This window comes from Lutzomyia longipalpis, chromosome 3, assembly GCF_024334085.1.
Source record: "Lutzomyia longipalpis isolate SR_M1_2022 chromosome 3, ASM2433408v1".
Taxonomy (NCBI): Eukaryota; Metazoa; Arthropoda; class Insecta; order Diptera; family Psychodidae; genus Lutzomyia; species Lutzomyia longipalpis.
This window is the reverse complement of record NC_074709.1, coordinates 30,875,657-30,890,474: the sequence shown is the minus strand read 5'-3', so window position 1 is coordinate 30,890,474 and position 14,818 is coordinate 30,875,657. Positions and strand designations below refer to the sequence as shown.

Below are 14,818 nucleotides of genomic sequence, written 5' to 3'. Positions count from 1 at the left end.
TGTTTCAATGTTTTTATGTTTCACGTTGGACGTTAAAGGATTAAATTGATAAAGAGAATAGGCATAAATAAAAAAAAAACAATTTATGCTGCGTGCTTCTTCAACGAAATGAACTTCAACTAGAAAAAAATAACACAATTTGCAAATAAAAGAAGTGAAAGCGTGTTGTAGGGCACATTTCTATCCCGAAAATCGTTTAATCCACCATATTGTCCGCCATTATGAAAAATTCATTTTTTTGTTAGGACGCTATGCTGTTTTTTCAAGTATGGTGGATCCAAATATGCTCAAAGCAACATGAATACGTCACATATGAAATATGTAGGTATACGCGATTCCACCTTACTCACCATAGAATATTTTCTTATTTACCACAATCATTATGCTGTCATGTTGGATGTCAGCAATGTTGAGCATAAAAGTAAAATGGCGACAAAATTGAAATTCTTTTGTCATCCATAGTTGTGTGAGTGTTGCTCTGTAATGGCCGACATTGATCAAAAGTCTTGTGGCAAAGTGTTCACGCGACAAAATTCGACTTTTTCAACGAATTCGGGCATTTGGACTAATTAGGAAGTGCAGTACGTGCTACGTGAATTACTGCAGTGCATTTTGTTGCCCATTAGACACTACCAAAGTGACTCTTTGCCCCATAAAAATGCATTAATTGTATGTGGTAGAAGGAGGTAAAAAAAATTTTTTCTAGAGTTGCACCTCCACCCTAATTTTGTGTTAAAGAAAAGAAAAGTTAAAGATACAAAACTCTGGGGTACTTTGTGTTGCACTGAAATGGAATAGAAGTGCATCATACACCTCAAGTTGGGGGGTGTGAAGAAAATTCCAATTTGACTTGCAAGAAGTGAATGAACAAGGGTTGCCCCAGCAGTGAATGCAATAATATATGTATAGTATTCGGTGGAATCTTCATACCTACATATAATAATAATAATTTTTTTTTAATCTTAAGAGTAACAATTTAATAGTTCCGGATTCTCAAGTATAAATCTCCTTAAATAACAAAGAAGAAAGAAAAAAAAACCTAAAGTGTGTCTTACGTGTGGAAAACAGTGCAGATTATATTAGTGGGGTTCATCAATGGGAAATGGGAATTGATTGAACGTGAAGAAAATTGACTACATATTAGTTTCTTTTTTTTTTTTAAACAAAAAGTGGATCACCCCCATGGAGGGTCTTCGCAAAAATGTATTTTTTGCGAGTATGTTGCAATTGCATTTGTAGGAGAAAATAAGGCATCAGGGCTCTGTTTGCATCCTATTGTGTGTCTCCTTCCTTTTTTTCTTCTCCGGAGTCGAACCTACATTCCAAGGAGAATAGGGGAGACTCCAATTGAAAGGAAAAAAAAATACAACAACAACAGAAAGAAAGCAGAGATAAAAAAAGGCAAAACTAGCCATTGAGGAACATTGTAACATGGTTACAGTGGCAAGAGGTGACTGTACTTCACGGCGCCGTAGTGGACGATCCCCAAAGAGACGAGAACGTGCAGTGGGTAGCGGCAGGATGAGTCTCCTTGTTATCTGTGGACGTCACAGATCACCATCGTGCATCAGTATCATATTTCTCATCTGCCTTGAAACTCTTCTGCTCTTCACAGTTTCCAATTGTGCCAAAACATTTTATATGCACTGGAACACAACGAACAGCATGTAAGACTTTCTTTCTTTCTTTCTTTTCCTTTTAATCCTTTCACATTGATTGAATCGTCTAAATTGTTTTAATTAATTTTAATAATATAATTAATAATAAATTACAAATAAATTAATTATTAATTTATAACTCCACGTTAGAATGTAATTAATTTATAACTCCACGTTAGAATGCCTTCTGCAAAAAACTATTTGACAATTTGTTGTTAAAGGCTTCCAGTGTTCGTCAGATGAAATTTCCGCTCACCCAAGGAAAAACAGTAATTTAAGCCAAAGCTTTCGACCCTAATAGTGGGTCTTCTTTGTACAATGAATTGCAAAGCAATTGTTTGTTGCATATGATCCACTGAGGAAGATACTGTCTTGTGCCGAAAGCTCTGGCAGGATTGCGCGTTTAATTCTAAACTGAGATTTTATTTCCAACGCTGACCGGAGAAAAAATAATTAATTCTTGTTTTAATTATTCTTTCAAGTTAGAATATTAATTTTTTTTAGAAGACATTTTAGCCAAGAAACAATTTATGATTCATGTGAACGTGAAAGGGTTATAAAATAATACTTTAAAAAAATGGTAAAAAACTATTTTAAAAACAAAAACAATATTTTTTCTCTTTGTAGATTCCGAATAGATAATACAGATCACATAATTGATGTAAACAAGGGTAATCTGGCGTTTGAATACGACCAAGTTCATATTATATGTCCAGTATATGAACCGGGGACATTTGATAATGAAACCGAAAAGTACATAATCTATAATGTTTCAAAGGCTGAGTACGAGACATGCCGGATTACAAATGCAAATCCAAGAATCATAGCTGTATGCGATAAGCCGCAAAAGCTAATGTTCTTCACCATTACTTTTAGACCTTTTACACCACAACCAGGTGGATTGGAATTCCTTCCTGGGAATGATTACTATTTCATCTGTGAGTACACACATATTAGTTTAACTTCTTTACAGTAATTTCATAATTTTATTATTAAATTTAAATTTAAAAAAAAATTGTTTTTTTTTCTTTGCCTGTAGCAACATCCTCAAAAGATGATTTACATCGTAGAATTGGGGGTCGTTGTTCAACAAATAATATGAAGGTGGTCTTCAAAGTTTGCTGTAGCGAAAAGAAGGTTTCACCATCGCGGGAAATTGCAAAGAATGTTAGCGTTGCATTTGGTGAGAGAAATTCAACAATCCCATATGTAACAGTTGATGGTTCTGGCGTGGCTATTAATACCAACATCGATACACCACGGGATCTACCACCCCTCTTGCCAAGTATTAATTCAAATGCAAGCAATGTGGTACAATCAACAATGAGTTGGCCTACATGGCGAGGCAGTAGTCATGATGAGATTCATCGAAATGCATCAATAGCTATTACATCGCCTCGACCAACTATTAACAGTCCTGTGAATGTCAACAGCAATCATGCGCCGTCCCATAAGCCAACTAAAAAAACAAGTATGTTGAATGTTTTCTCTATTTATTTATTTTTTTAAATTTTCATTTTTTTTTTTTGAGTTTGTTTGGATCAGGAGATTGATACATATCTATCCGTAAAATGGCCCACACGTTGTTATATCACGAAAGCAACCCATTATTTCTCCGCAAGGAGAACAATAACAATAACATCGTGGGGTAGGACTTACAATCCTTCCTAGTGTGGGTGGTAAATGGGGGGGGGAGGGGGGATTCAAAGAAAATTTTGACTTTTTTTCGAAATCTAAAATAAATAATTATCTCTATACTTACCTATTCTCAGCGCTGTCTGAGATTCTTTGTTATAATTCTTTTTCTAGCTTTTGTTACTTCAAATTTATTCTTCAATTTATCAACGTAATTTCTCTTCTTTTGTCTATTCCTCAATCAGTAATTTAATTATGAAATCATTGTCTTTAGTTTCCTTCGAATAAACTCTAAATTTACTTACGAATTATATCCTTTTTTTTTAACAATTTAATTGTGCGTCATCTACGTCACTAATCCTTTTCAAATCAACTGTCTTTTTTTGCACACGCCTACTACGCGCTTATTAGTTGTTTTTTTTCATACAATGCTCTCAAGTGTTTTAGATATCTTTTCAACATGAACGATCTGATTATGTTTTGTGCTCTAGCGTGTACAATTTTTAGGATATCGACTTGAAATTGAAAGCAAATAAAACTTTTTGAGTTTTCGCATCTATTGGCAGAAGAAATGTTCAAATATATCATTCCAATCAAAAGTTGTTAGATGTTTTTTAAAAAAAAAAAATTATAACCTAACTTCCTGGCAACCCTGTATGTTTTTTAAATGCATCTAACGTACTTTTTTTCTTTTTCTTCCTCCTTAAATTTAATTTTTTATTGTAGATGAATACGACAAACACCCCAACGAGGTGGTGAAAAACGAAGAACTGACCTACAGCAGTGGTGCTCGAGGCATAAATTGGAATTATCCCAACACTAGTCTTAGTTGTATCTTAAGTATTACCCTATGGATGTTGGCGCACCTACGTGCACACGTATTGGATCGGTGAGCATAGGCTGAAGTCATAATTATTATGTCATCATTGTCGAGTGCCCATTGATCACACAAGTAAAAAAAAACATGACACACACACGCATGATTTGTCGAGAAACAAAAAAAAATTGACCATTCAAATCATGCATAGAAGCTAATTTAAATAGGTACCGACTAATTGTAAGAAGGAATTTTTTTTGTTTATTCATTCTTATCAAAATATTTATCATTGTAACCACCCCCCTCCTTTTTTATTTTATTTTTTTTTTTTATATACATATGTATTTTTTAAATATTCACATTTAAAAGGCTGAATGGCAGCATTTAAAAGAAAATGAAACACAATTTCCCCAAAATAAAAAAAAAAGAAAATGAGAAATCTCATAAAGAATCTCAGAAATTTGTGTTTTATATACAAACACTGAAGAGACATAATGAAAAAAACTAACTTTAATGTTAAATAGAGCCTCCATTGCATAAAATGCATTAAAAGAAAAAAAAACACCAACATAATCCAACGTGGAAATGCAGGGAGTTCTCAATTATTTATATTATATATTTCTACCTACCTATTTACTTTTTTTTACATTCTTAATAAAGCAACAAGTCAAAAAATAAAATAAAATTTGCAACAAGTATTCTATTCTATATAATTATTACAAAGAAAGGTCCCCCAATCAATGGTCTTTCCCCATTTAATTATTATCTGTGTGAAATAATAAATAATGTAGTTCAAAAGAATAAAAAAAAAACTTAGAATGAGAGTCGTGTTCTTATTCAAAGTTTTACAATAGACTGGCTGATTTATTTATATACATAATGTAATTCTGTTTTAAGGTTTCACACCTTATTGGTGGTAACCGTAGACAGATTATAAAATCTTTTACAATAAATATACCTTACATTTGTGTGCTGACTGTCTCACTGCATTTTCTCGTTTAATAAATTAATTAATTAATAAAGAAAGATTTCAAATCACCCCGAAAGTCCTAGTTTTTAGATAAAACACACACCTCCTCCTCATTGTCTTGTTTCTTTTTTTTTTTTTTTTAATAAATGAACAAACAATATATAATATTATTTTTTCGTGTGTTGAATAAATGACAATTATAGTGAATAAATTTATTGATGGAGGATTTATAGTGGATTTAGAGAACGATAAAAAAAAATATTTAAATGCGAATGAGAAAACAATCGTCCATTTCTTTAAATTAAAAAAAGAAAAACATGCCCCACGAACAAACTAAAATAGTAGATAAATAATTCCTTTTGTGTATTAAGAAGAAATAACTACTACCCACTACTACACACACACGCAGACTTTTTTCTGTACTTAAGCTCTCTACGCTGAAAAAGCTTTAAATTCTTATTCTTTTTTGTTCGTAAAAAAATTATATGTCTGATAAAGTAATCTTAAACAATTTTAGTATTCATCAGCGTAAAGGCAGCATATAATTTTAGAAGAAAGCATAATTCTCATTTTTTATTTAACATTTATTTTTTCTCATAACAAATAGCCATAGAAAGAGCTAAAAGAGCTTGAAGATCAACATTCTAAGCAAATGAAATTTGGTAATTTGATAGCTTCTAAAGGGTTTAAGGACACTTAAGTTCCTTTCATTTGAAATTTTCTAACGTTTTGGTGAGTTAGAGAGAGAGAGAGAGAGAAACTTTATTGTTCTCTCTTATTCATTCTCATGTAAAATATATGTTATTTAACTTCAAGTGCTTGAAGCTTTAGTGTATTAACCCTTTCGCATTTATTGAGTCACATGCTGACCCCCAATCATAAAATATTGTATTCTCTCGAATTTTTTCGTAATTTAATTGATTCTTTAACTCATAAAAACTCGAATTTTACTATTATAAAATAAAAATAATTTCAAGAACTGCCATATGTATTAAAAAAAATGCAATTAAAAATATTTTTTTCTGCTAATGAAACAACAACAAAAAACTAAAACATGACGAAACTATAGTAAAATCTTAATAAATGTTTATCTTTTTAATTTCTTCTTTTATTTACATACATATTTATATTTTCGAATTCTATGAATTCCAAATTCAACAACTATAATAAAGTAAAGAAAAAAAGATGAAGAATGTAATGTGGGGCATAAATTGTAAATAAATTTTAATAATGAGACATGTGCATTATGAATAATGATGATGATGATGATAAAAAACACACACTTTCGAATGAGAAAAAAAAACTATAAATGAATATAAGGTGAGAAAAAAAGAAGAAAAACACGTAGAAATGAAATTACCACGTAAGAAAGGAATAAATAATCACTAAAAAAAAGTATAATTTAAGTTAGTTGCTATAGAACTGAAAGGAGAAATTTACAATTGTAAGTGATTAGGCCATAAGATATAAAATGTAAACATAAATAATAAAATAACAATAATAAATAATATTAATATTAAAAGATGAAGAAGAAAAAAAGTGAATTAAATACTTAAATAATGTTACGTGTGTAAAATGAAAATAAAAATCATAGGATTGAAGTATATCTGGGGAAAAGACAGAGGTTTACTTAAAAAGATTTAAATAAAAATGAAGAAAAAAAACTGATGATGAATAAATGAAAAGCACGAAAGAATGCAAAAGCAAAAAAAAATTAAGATGAAGTTACTACAAAAAGTATACATGAGAAAAACACTACAATGTGTATAAAATAAATATATTATGTATAAAAAATATTTTGTTGGTTTTTTTATTTCTTTTTCGTGACATTTCGGAGATGTGCTTTGTCACCTTCGTCAGGTATGAAAAATTTCTATTCTTTGATTATAAGGTAGGTATACATACAGTATGTTGTTGGAGGGTTATTATATAGTTCATACACAAAAAATCGTTTCGCCCCGACAGATGTCGCTGCGCATGCGTTCAACTACACCACACCACCCATTTTTTTCCACCCTCTCATACCTTACATACATAGCAATGTACAGTATGTAGGTATCTGTTATCCGTGATAATGGAGTGCGCATCAAAAATTCAGAGTGATTTTCTCCTTGGAGGACTACAAAGCAAAAAAAAAGAGAAAAAAAGTAATTTGTGAAAACACTGCCATAAATAAAAATATAAAATTTAAAAGAACAATTTGTGTGCCGAATAATGCTTTTGAATTTAGTGGACAAGCTCGGATAACAATTCAAATCATTATGTTTTGTTGAAGGGAAAAAAAGCAGCAAAGAATTGAGACATCATGCTAACTGAAGCATACGGTGATATAAGGTGCATAAGTTGTGAAAGGGAGGGTACTTGAAGGAGAGAGAGCCTCATTTTTTCCTACCCTTGGATTGTTACAAAGCTATTTTTGTGTGTGAAGTGAGAGTTTGAACGTTACAACAAAAAAAAATTGTTAGCAAATAAAAGCAGTATTTTTCATCCTCGATTTTATCAAATTGTAATAAAAAAAAATTGTTGGTTCTTTCTCTAATTTCGTTGGTTTCCTCTCGGTGTTACAGGTGTGGCGGAACACAGTGTTATCAAAACCAAAAGTGCACCTTTTTGCCATATGTGATAGTGCGCAATTGATGGATATTATATTATAGAGAGAGAGTACAAAATCAATTGCTTTTGTGAGCATTTAGATGAAGATGAAAAACACAAAAAAAAAAATTTAAAAAGTTGGTTCATCAAATGATAGAATTTAATGTGATTTGAAAAGTATATAAAACTATTTAAATTTTGTGTGTGTTTGTTGTTTAACAAAAAAAAGGAAGAATATCAACGAATCTTTGAGAAATGTCAAGAGTTATATCGATACCTTAAAAAAAGGAGCACAAATTTATTATATATATTACATTACATACATAATATGTAATTAAGGAAGCAATTGGCTTTTTTGTTGTAATAATTATTATGCTTATTTCATTCGTGATTTGAACTTCTGATTGCTTAGGTAATACTGTTTATTGCTTGTTCTATTTAAAAAAATAATAATAAAACACCTCTTATCGTGACTAATATAATTGTTAAACATTAATGTAATATCCTGTATCCTGTACTACTACATAATACATTGTATATGTATAGAAATCTCTATTTATTTATTCGTTGCTAAAAGACTCTCAATTCAATCATTTCCTCAAACATTTTTTTAATTAATAGTTTTATTTTGGCTTTATAAATTGAACTCTTCAGGATCGATTTTAGTATTTAATAGGTGTACCTACCTAACATATAGGCTTGATTGATTTTACTACGTTTATCACATTTTTTTTAGTAGGTAGGTATTGTTTATAAAAATAAAACTAACATTTAGATTTCAATTGCAGCTTTATGTATAATAGAATCTTTATGATGTAGAATATTATTATTTTGGGTTTGAAAAGATTTTTTTTAATAGAAAAAACGAATCAATCAATTAGATTTTTTCTTATAATCCATAACGGATTTAGCTTTTAAACCTTATTCAATTAGTGAAGCATTATTTGGTATTTAATAAGTTAATCATTTCATTAATTATAATATTAGGTGTTAGAATTTTTAACAGATTTTTCTATTTCAAAGACAAAATCACACTATAAGCCTAAGAAAGAAATTATAGGATAATCTCACACAGCTATCAGGATCCTGATCTTTATCTAAAGTCTAAAATGTATAGGTTTAGAAAATATAAGTAAAAGAAAAGGTCTTTTGTTAACTTTTATTTTCACACGATATGGATTAATTGAAAAAAAAAAAGTTTAATAAAGTATTGGTTTTGCATTGTTTTAGTCAATTAGAACAATTCTATCAATTTCAGATAATTGCAATATTATACAAAACCTCGATGTTCACACAGCGAAATTGTTAAAATATGAGCTTATCAATGAAAGTAAGTAAACCACCCCTTTATACATAAGATCTCTATTCTTGTGAGATTATTTTTTACTACAGACTCTCCTATGATGACTACCTAATAACATCCTAATTATATCTTAATATTATAGGCGGCAATCTACCACAAACTTCAAATTGAATTGTGGATAAGTTTGTGTTGTTTAGCAAAAGATGGGATCAATATTTGCATTGTTTAGATCGCATCAAAAATCATCTGGGTGCGTCTAAGGCACAGGATTGTTATAGAGAGTATACTACTCTATTTGATTTTCATTGTGGAATATCAGGTTTATATTCTTCTATTGCTAATATTCTATTATTTTAATTCTTATAAACTTTTAGGAATTTTTTTTTTGAATTGATCAATTTCAAATTAAAATAGTATTTTTCATTTAATTTCAGATAAAAAGTTAAGCTTCAGCAGTGGCGTGTTTTTTTGTTAAATCTAAATGATGCCCATTATTGTACTTAAAATCTTCTGTCGGTACATATTTGATAATAATTTGATAGAATTTCAACCACTTAATAATGAAGAAAGTGGCTAAATGCTATGAGAGTACCAAAAGCTCCGTGTTACAGGTAAAGATTTATTTTTTCATCTCAATATGAAAGAAAGAAAAAAATATCCTTTATTTTTGATAAATGTTGTAGGTGTTGCAACATAAACTTGCAAAACTATGTGAAAGTGTGTGAGACGATTAAAAGGTGAGGAATGGTGAGCGTCTTGGTAATAGGATGTTTGGCCACACTTGGTGCCATTGTTACGGTTCTTCTGCTTTTCGCTGGCGGATATCTCTGGTGGCGACACAAAAGATCACAACTTCAATTCATAGAACCAAACGATGATGAAGAGAATGCCAGCGAAGTCGTACGGTATGGGTTTGTTTTATCTTCTTTTGTTAAATTCGTCAGAGACCTAGCCTGAAATCTAGTTTAAACGACTGTTTTCATTCAAATTAGCAAATTTTGACAAGTTTTTTTTTTATGTTTTTGACATTGTTTATCTAACGTTTAACGATTTATTCGTAGATAAATTATTTTAATAGTCTTCTTTCAATTCTTACATGCTTAAAGCCTGCAACAACCGGTAGCAGCAACTACGGATCTAGTTCAAGAAACACCACCACCTCAGCAAAATTTATCGCCCTTGCCAACAAACAACATTAATCGAAAGCTCAATGGGTTTCTTAATATTAAATCACCCTTGATTGGGTAGGATCATAGAGAATTTTATTTATTAGAAAACAAAAAGGCTCTTTCTCTATCCCTAAATTTAATTTTTATAGGTCTAGTAACCCAAAGACACCTGGAGGAACTGCAGAAGGTGGCAATGTGGCTACTGTAAGCAATCAAGCGGGTGACAATCGCAGCATTTCAATGATAGATATGTACATTGACAATACGGACCCTATTGAAAATGTAGGACAAATACACTTTTCACTTGAGTACGACTTCCAAAATTCGACGCTCATTCTCAAGATTATTCAAGTGAGATCAAAGAATAAAATAAAATTCTATAACATTTTATTTTCTTTCTTAAAAATTAAATTAATTTTTTTTTTCAATAGGGAAAAGAGCTTCCAGCAAAGGATTTAAGTGGTACATCTGATCCATATGTGCGCGTAACTCTTCTTCCAGACAAGAAGCATCGATTGGAGACCAAAATTAAGCGACGTACCCTCAATCCACGCTGGAATGAGACCTTCTACTTTGAAGGTTTCCCAATTCAGAAGCTTCAATCCAGAGTAATTTAAATTTAACTTTTTTTTTAAATATTATTTTAAAGTTAATAAAATAATTATATATTTTTTATTCCAGGTACTTCATCTACATGTATTCGATTATGATAGGTTCTCTCGTGATGATTCAATTGGGGAGGTTTTCATGCCACTCTGCCAAGTTGATTTTACGGGAAAGCCCGCTTTCTGGAAGGCACTCAAACCACCAGCTAAGGACAAATGCGGCGAGCTTCTTGCATCGCTTTGCTACCAACCATCAAATTCTATTTTAACACTTTCGCTCATCAAAGCACGCAATTTGAAGGCAAAAGATATCAATGGGAAGTCCGGTAAGTACAATGATTCTAATTTGTTTTTTTTTCTTCTACTACGGGATGAAGGCTCTTTCTAATGGTCGTAGCAAATGAAAATTTTACTTGAAGAAAGAGATAAAAATCTCTGAAAAAAAAAACATTAAGAAAAATCTCAAATGGAAAGCCTTCGACTTTTCATTTCCTTTAATTTTGATTGAAATTTTTTTTTCTTTAATGAAAAATCTAAAATTTATATTCATCTTTGAAGATCCCTATGTGAAAGTATGGCTGCAATTTGGGGAGAAGCGTGTGGATAAGAGGAAAACACCAATATTCAAATGCACTCTAAATCCCATTTTCAACGAAGCCTTTAGCTTTAGTGTACCATGGGAAAAAATTAGGGAGTGTTCATTGGATATAATGGTCATGGATTTTGACAACATTGGACGAAATGAACTTATAGGAAGGATACTACTTGCAGGTAACATTGAAAATTGAGCATTTCTCATATTTTTGATCATTCTAAAAAAAAACTAATAATTTTTTTTTTCAGGCAAAAACGGCTCTGGAGCATCAGAAACTAAGCATTGGCAAGACATGATCTCTAAGCCACGTCAGACAATCGTTCAATGGCATCGATTAAAGCCAGAATAGTTTGCATTGGTGATGATAAAAAGAATCTATAAGTATTTAAGGCTTCAGCATTCATTATGGCTGTTGAGGCTAAAATTTAATAATATTTGTATAATGTATAGTCCTTTCTTCTCTCTACATTCATAATGATGAAAAAAAGAAAACTGCATAGATATATTTTATGCAACAAATTGTTATTTAATATAAAGGAAAAAAAAGAAGAAGAATGAAAAAGAAAGCTGAAAAAATATAGATTATTTATTAGAATAAAATCTATATTTAAGTGGCGAAATTTATGGCTGATTGTACCATAGTTCACAATGTCCTTCCCGCCCACTAGTACAACAAAAAAAAGAAAAACGTAATGAAGAAAAAAAAGAAGAAACCAAATTGTGTAATAGTTGAAAAAAACATGTTATAAAAAAATATAAATTGAATATTATAGAGATTATTTATTTATAAAAATAAAAGAAGAAAAAAAAAAGACAAAAAGTGTCAACTTATAGATGTTTGGAGGATATTACCGCGTATTCTAATCACCGTATATATATTTACAAAAACAAACAAACAAAAAAAAATGATTGAATTGTATAAATACAGATAATGAGTTTGTATTTAATTGTTCTGAGAATGTTATTATGAAAAGAGATTCAATAAATTTTTACAGCCTGTATGGTGTCTCAAAAAAATACTTCTTTTTTCTTTTATTCCTTTATCTCTTCCACTTAACCCATTCAGACTTTGTAGGAAGACGTTCTCCCCAAGGGAATTTTATGAAAAGATCAATTTTTAATTTACTGAAAAATCCCCTCTAAAAGGGTTAAAGGTCACTGTGAGAGTCACATAGAGCAATATATTGTTATTATTATGTCTCTTGAGTAGCTTGTTATGCATTCAAATACAATCCATTAAAGAATAATCATCTAATTCTGATTTGAAAAAAAAAGAAGAATTTCTGTCATTTCTGATTGAAACGTAATCATAGTTTTAATGTTAAACGTCCCATTAAATAAATTACTTCTACTCTGGTATATAAAGTAAAATAATCAAAAGTATAATCTTGCTAAAAAATCGATTTCTTTAAAATATTAAAATCAATACTCCTAATGTTACCTATACCTACACTACATAGAAGTTATGAGAGAAGAGCAATTTTATTGATGTTCTAACACATCACATACTATAGCTATAGCTAGAGAGCTACATGTGTGCGCTTGTTGGATGCTAAAACGCAGCATTATGACGCAGCTTCGGAAAAATATATCGTCGTGTCCACGATGACGAATAAAATGTGAAAACTCGGAAAATTCCCCCGACAATTTCTTTCCGCTCAGTCAGTCAACATTTTGCTTTAATACCAAAAAGTCACAAAAGCGGAAGTGCTCAGTTCGCAGGAAATTAAATTAAATAAAATAAAAGAATATGACACCACCAATTGGAAAGAAAGCTCCCGAATTTTCCGGCACAGCTGTAATTGAGGGACAATTCAAGGACATTTCCTTAGATGATTATGCCGGAAAATATCTCGTGCTCTTCTTCTATCCGCTTGATTTGTAAGTTATAGAAAAATTGCTCTATTTATTTTAAGGTTCTAAAGTTAAAAATGTATGTTGAAAAGATCGATTTTGCAACAGTCAACATATTTTTTTTGAGGAGTTTTAGTCACGTTGCATACAATGCAAATTATGTGATGTACAAAAGAAATGTTTAACACGTGTACATTATATAGAAATTAGTAGAATGTGAATTTATTAGAAGTTTTTCTTTGTTATTCAAATATATATTAACCCTTTAAGGTACATTTTATGCAAGAAATCCTGATTTATATTTGGATTTTTTTTTGCTGATTTTAATTTAATTAAAATAACATTCTTGATGAAAAAAGAACTCTAATTCTTGAGAATTTTATACGCAAATTCAAAAAGAATTATACAGTTGTTGCTCTACAGAACGACAATCTTCTACAGAAATGGTTTCCTAGTAAATAAGTTTTGGAATATTTTAATAATTAAACTTTTTTAGATGTTTTTTTTTAAAGTTTGTCAACGAGAAAGGCGATCGGGAAGGGGGCAAGAAAAACGCAATTAGCAAATTCTTTTGCAAGTGTCAAGCCTGAATTTGACTATAGATTTTTCAAAACGTCGCTGATTGCAGAAAAGCTGCTTTTTTATTCTCCCCTTCTAGCCGCTTTTCCAACAAAAATTCAAAATGTTTTCTCCTTATTATTTTCAATAAAGTAACAATAATTAAGGATTTTAAATTAAAAATATTTTAATTTTTCTTTACAGTACCTTTGTGTGCCCAACGGAAATTGTGGCATTTGCAGATCATATTGAGGAATTTCGAAAAATAAATTGCGAAGTTATAGCTGTGTCCACTGATTCGCATTTTTCGCATTTTGCCTGGTGTCAAGTACCAAGGAAATCCGGTGGTTTGGGTCAAGATCTGGCCCTTCCATTGCTCGCTGATAAATCCATGCGTATTGCAAAGGCTTACGGGGTACTAAATGAGGACACAGGAGTCCCATTTCGGGGACTCTTCATCATCGATGGCAATCAAACGTTGCGCCAGGTGACGGTGAATGACCTACCAGTTGGTCGTTCTGTGGATGAAACCCTACGCTTAGTACAGGCCTTCCAGTACACCGATATCCATGGTGAAGTTTGTCCAGCAAATTGGCGTCCTGGCTCCAAGGCAATGCAAGCCGATACAACAAAGTCAAAGGATTACTTTGAGGCCGTCAACTAAACAAATGTTTGGGAAAGCAAACAATTCAATCAAATTTTTTTCTAATAAATCCTCACTCCTGGCATGGCTGATGGAATGTCAGCAAATACAGGAACGCACTACAAATAGCATTTAGATGAGAAACTTTTTAACCACTGATTTGCCATGGCAACACTTTTAATAAATAAAAATAAAGTGTGTGTATTTTGTTGTATTTACCATGAAGAACTTTTTATTTTGTTGATGTTTATTGTAACGGTCTTATCGATCATTGAGGGAAAATTTACTCATAACATTTACCATACAATATAATTTTCCGTGTATTTAAATTAGTTTCTCATTCCTTTTACACCTTTTTATGTTCTTTTATCTCGTGTGTTTTTTATTCTTTTCAATTATTTACTCTCTATTTGTGTTGT

General features: G+C 30.9%; 2 protein-coding genes across 7 annotated transcripts; both read left to right on the top strand.

Annotated features, from left to right (window-relative positions):
* The first annotated feature begins 427 nt into the window (after nucleotides 1–427).
* On the top strand, nucleotides 428–12,363 carry LOC129793903 (synaptotagmin-7). Of its 6 annotated transcripts, XM_055834404.1 has the most exons (12): nucleotides 4,424–7,414; nucleotides 7,648–8,084; nucleotides 8,931–9,002; nucleotides 9,118–9,294; nucleotides 9,410–9,586; nucleotides 9,659–9,880; nucleotides 10,082–10,219; nucleotides 10,294–10,495; nucleotides 10,576–10,752; nucleotides 10,826–11,075; nucleotides 11,308–11,520; nucleotides 11,593–12,363. In XM_055834404.1, the coding sequence occupies exons 6-12, from the start codon at nucleotides 9,720–9,722 to the stop codon at nucleotides 11,691–11,693; spliced, it is 1,242 nt and encodes a 413-aa protein (XP_055690379.1). In that variant the 5' UTR covers nucleotides 4,424–7,414; nucleotides 7,648–8,084; nucleotides 8,931–9,002; nucleotides 9,118–9,294; nucleotides 9,410–9,586; nucleotides 9,659–9,719; the 3' UTR covers nucleotides 11,694–12,363. The 6 variants fall into 6 exon arrangements, 5 of the variants coding, with proteins under 5 accessions (XP_055690379.1, XP_055690381.1, XP_055690380.1 ...); XM_055834406.1 differs by lacking the exon at nucleotides 7,648–8,084; XM_055834405.1 differs by having other exon boundaries at nucleotides 4,424–7,849.
* Nucleotides 12,364–12,637: 274 nt separating this feature from the next.
* Nucleotides 12,638–14,618, top strand: LOC129793908 (peroxiredoxin 1-like). Its single transcript, XM_055834414.1, has 2 exons — nucleotides 12,638–13,225; nucleotides 13,961–14,618. Exons 1-2 carry the CDS (start codon nucleotides 13,095–13,097, stop codon nucleotides 14,418–14,420), a joined length of 591 nt encoding a protein of 196 aa, XP_055690389.1. The 5' UTR covers nucleotides 12,638–13,094; the 3' UTR covers nucleotides 14,421–14,618.
* Nucleotides 14,619–14,818: the final 200 nt, after the last annotated feature.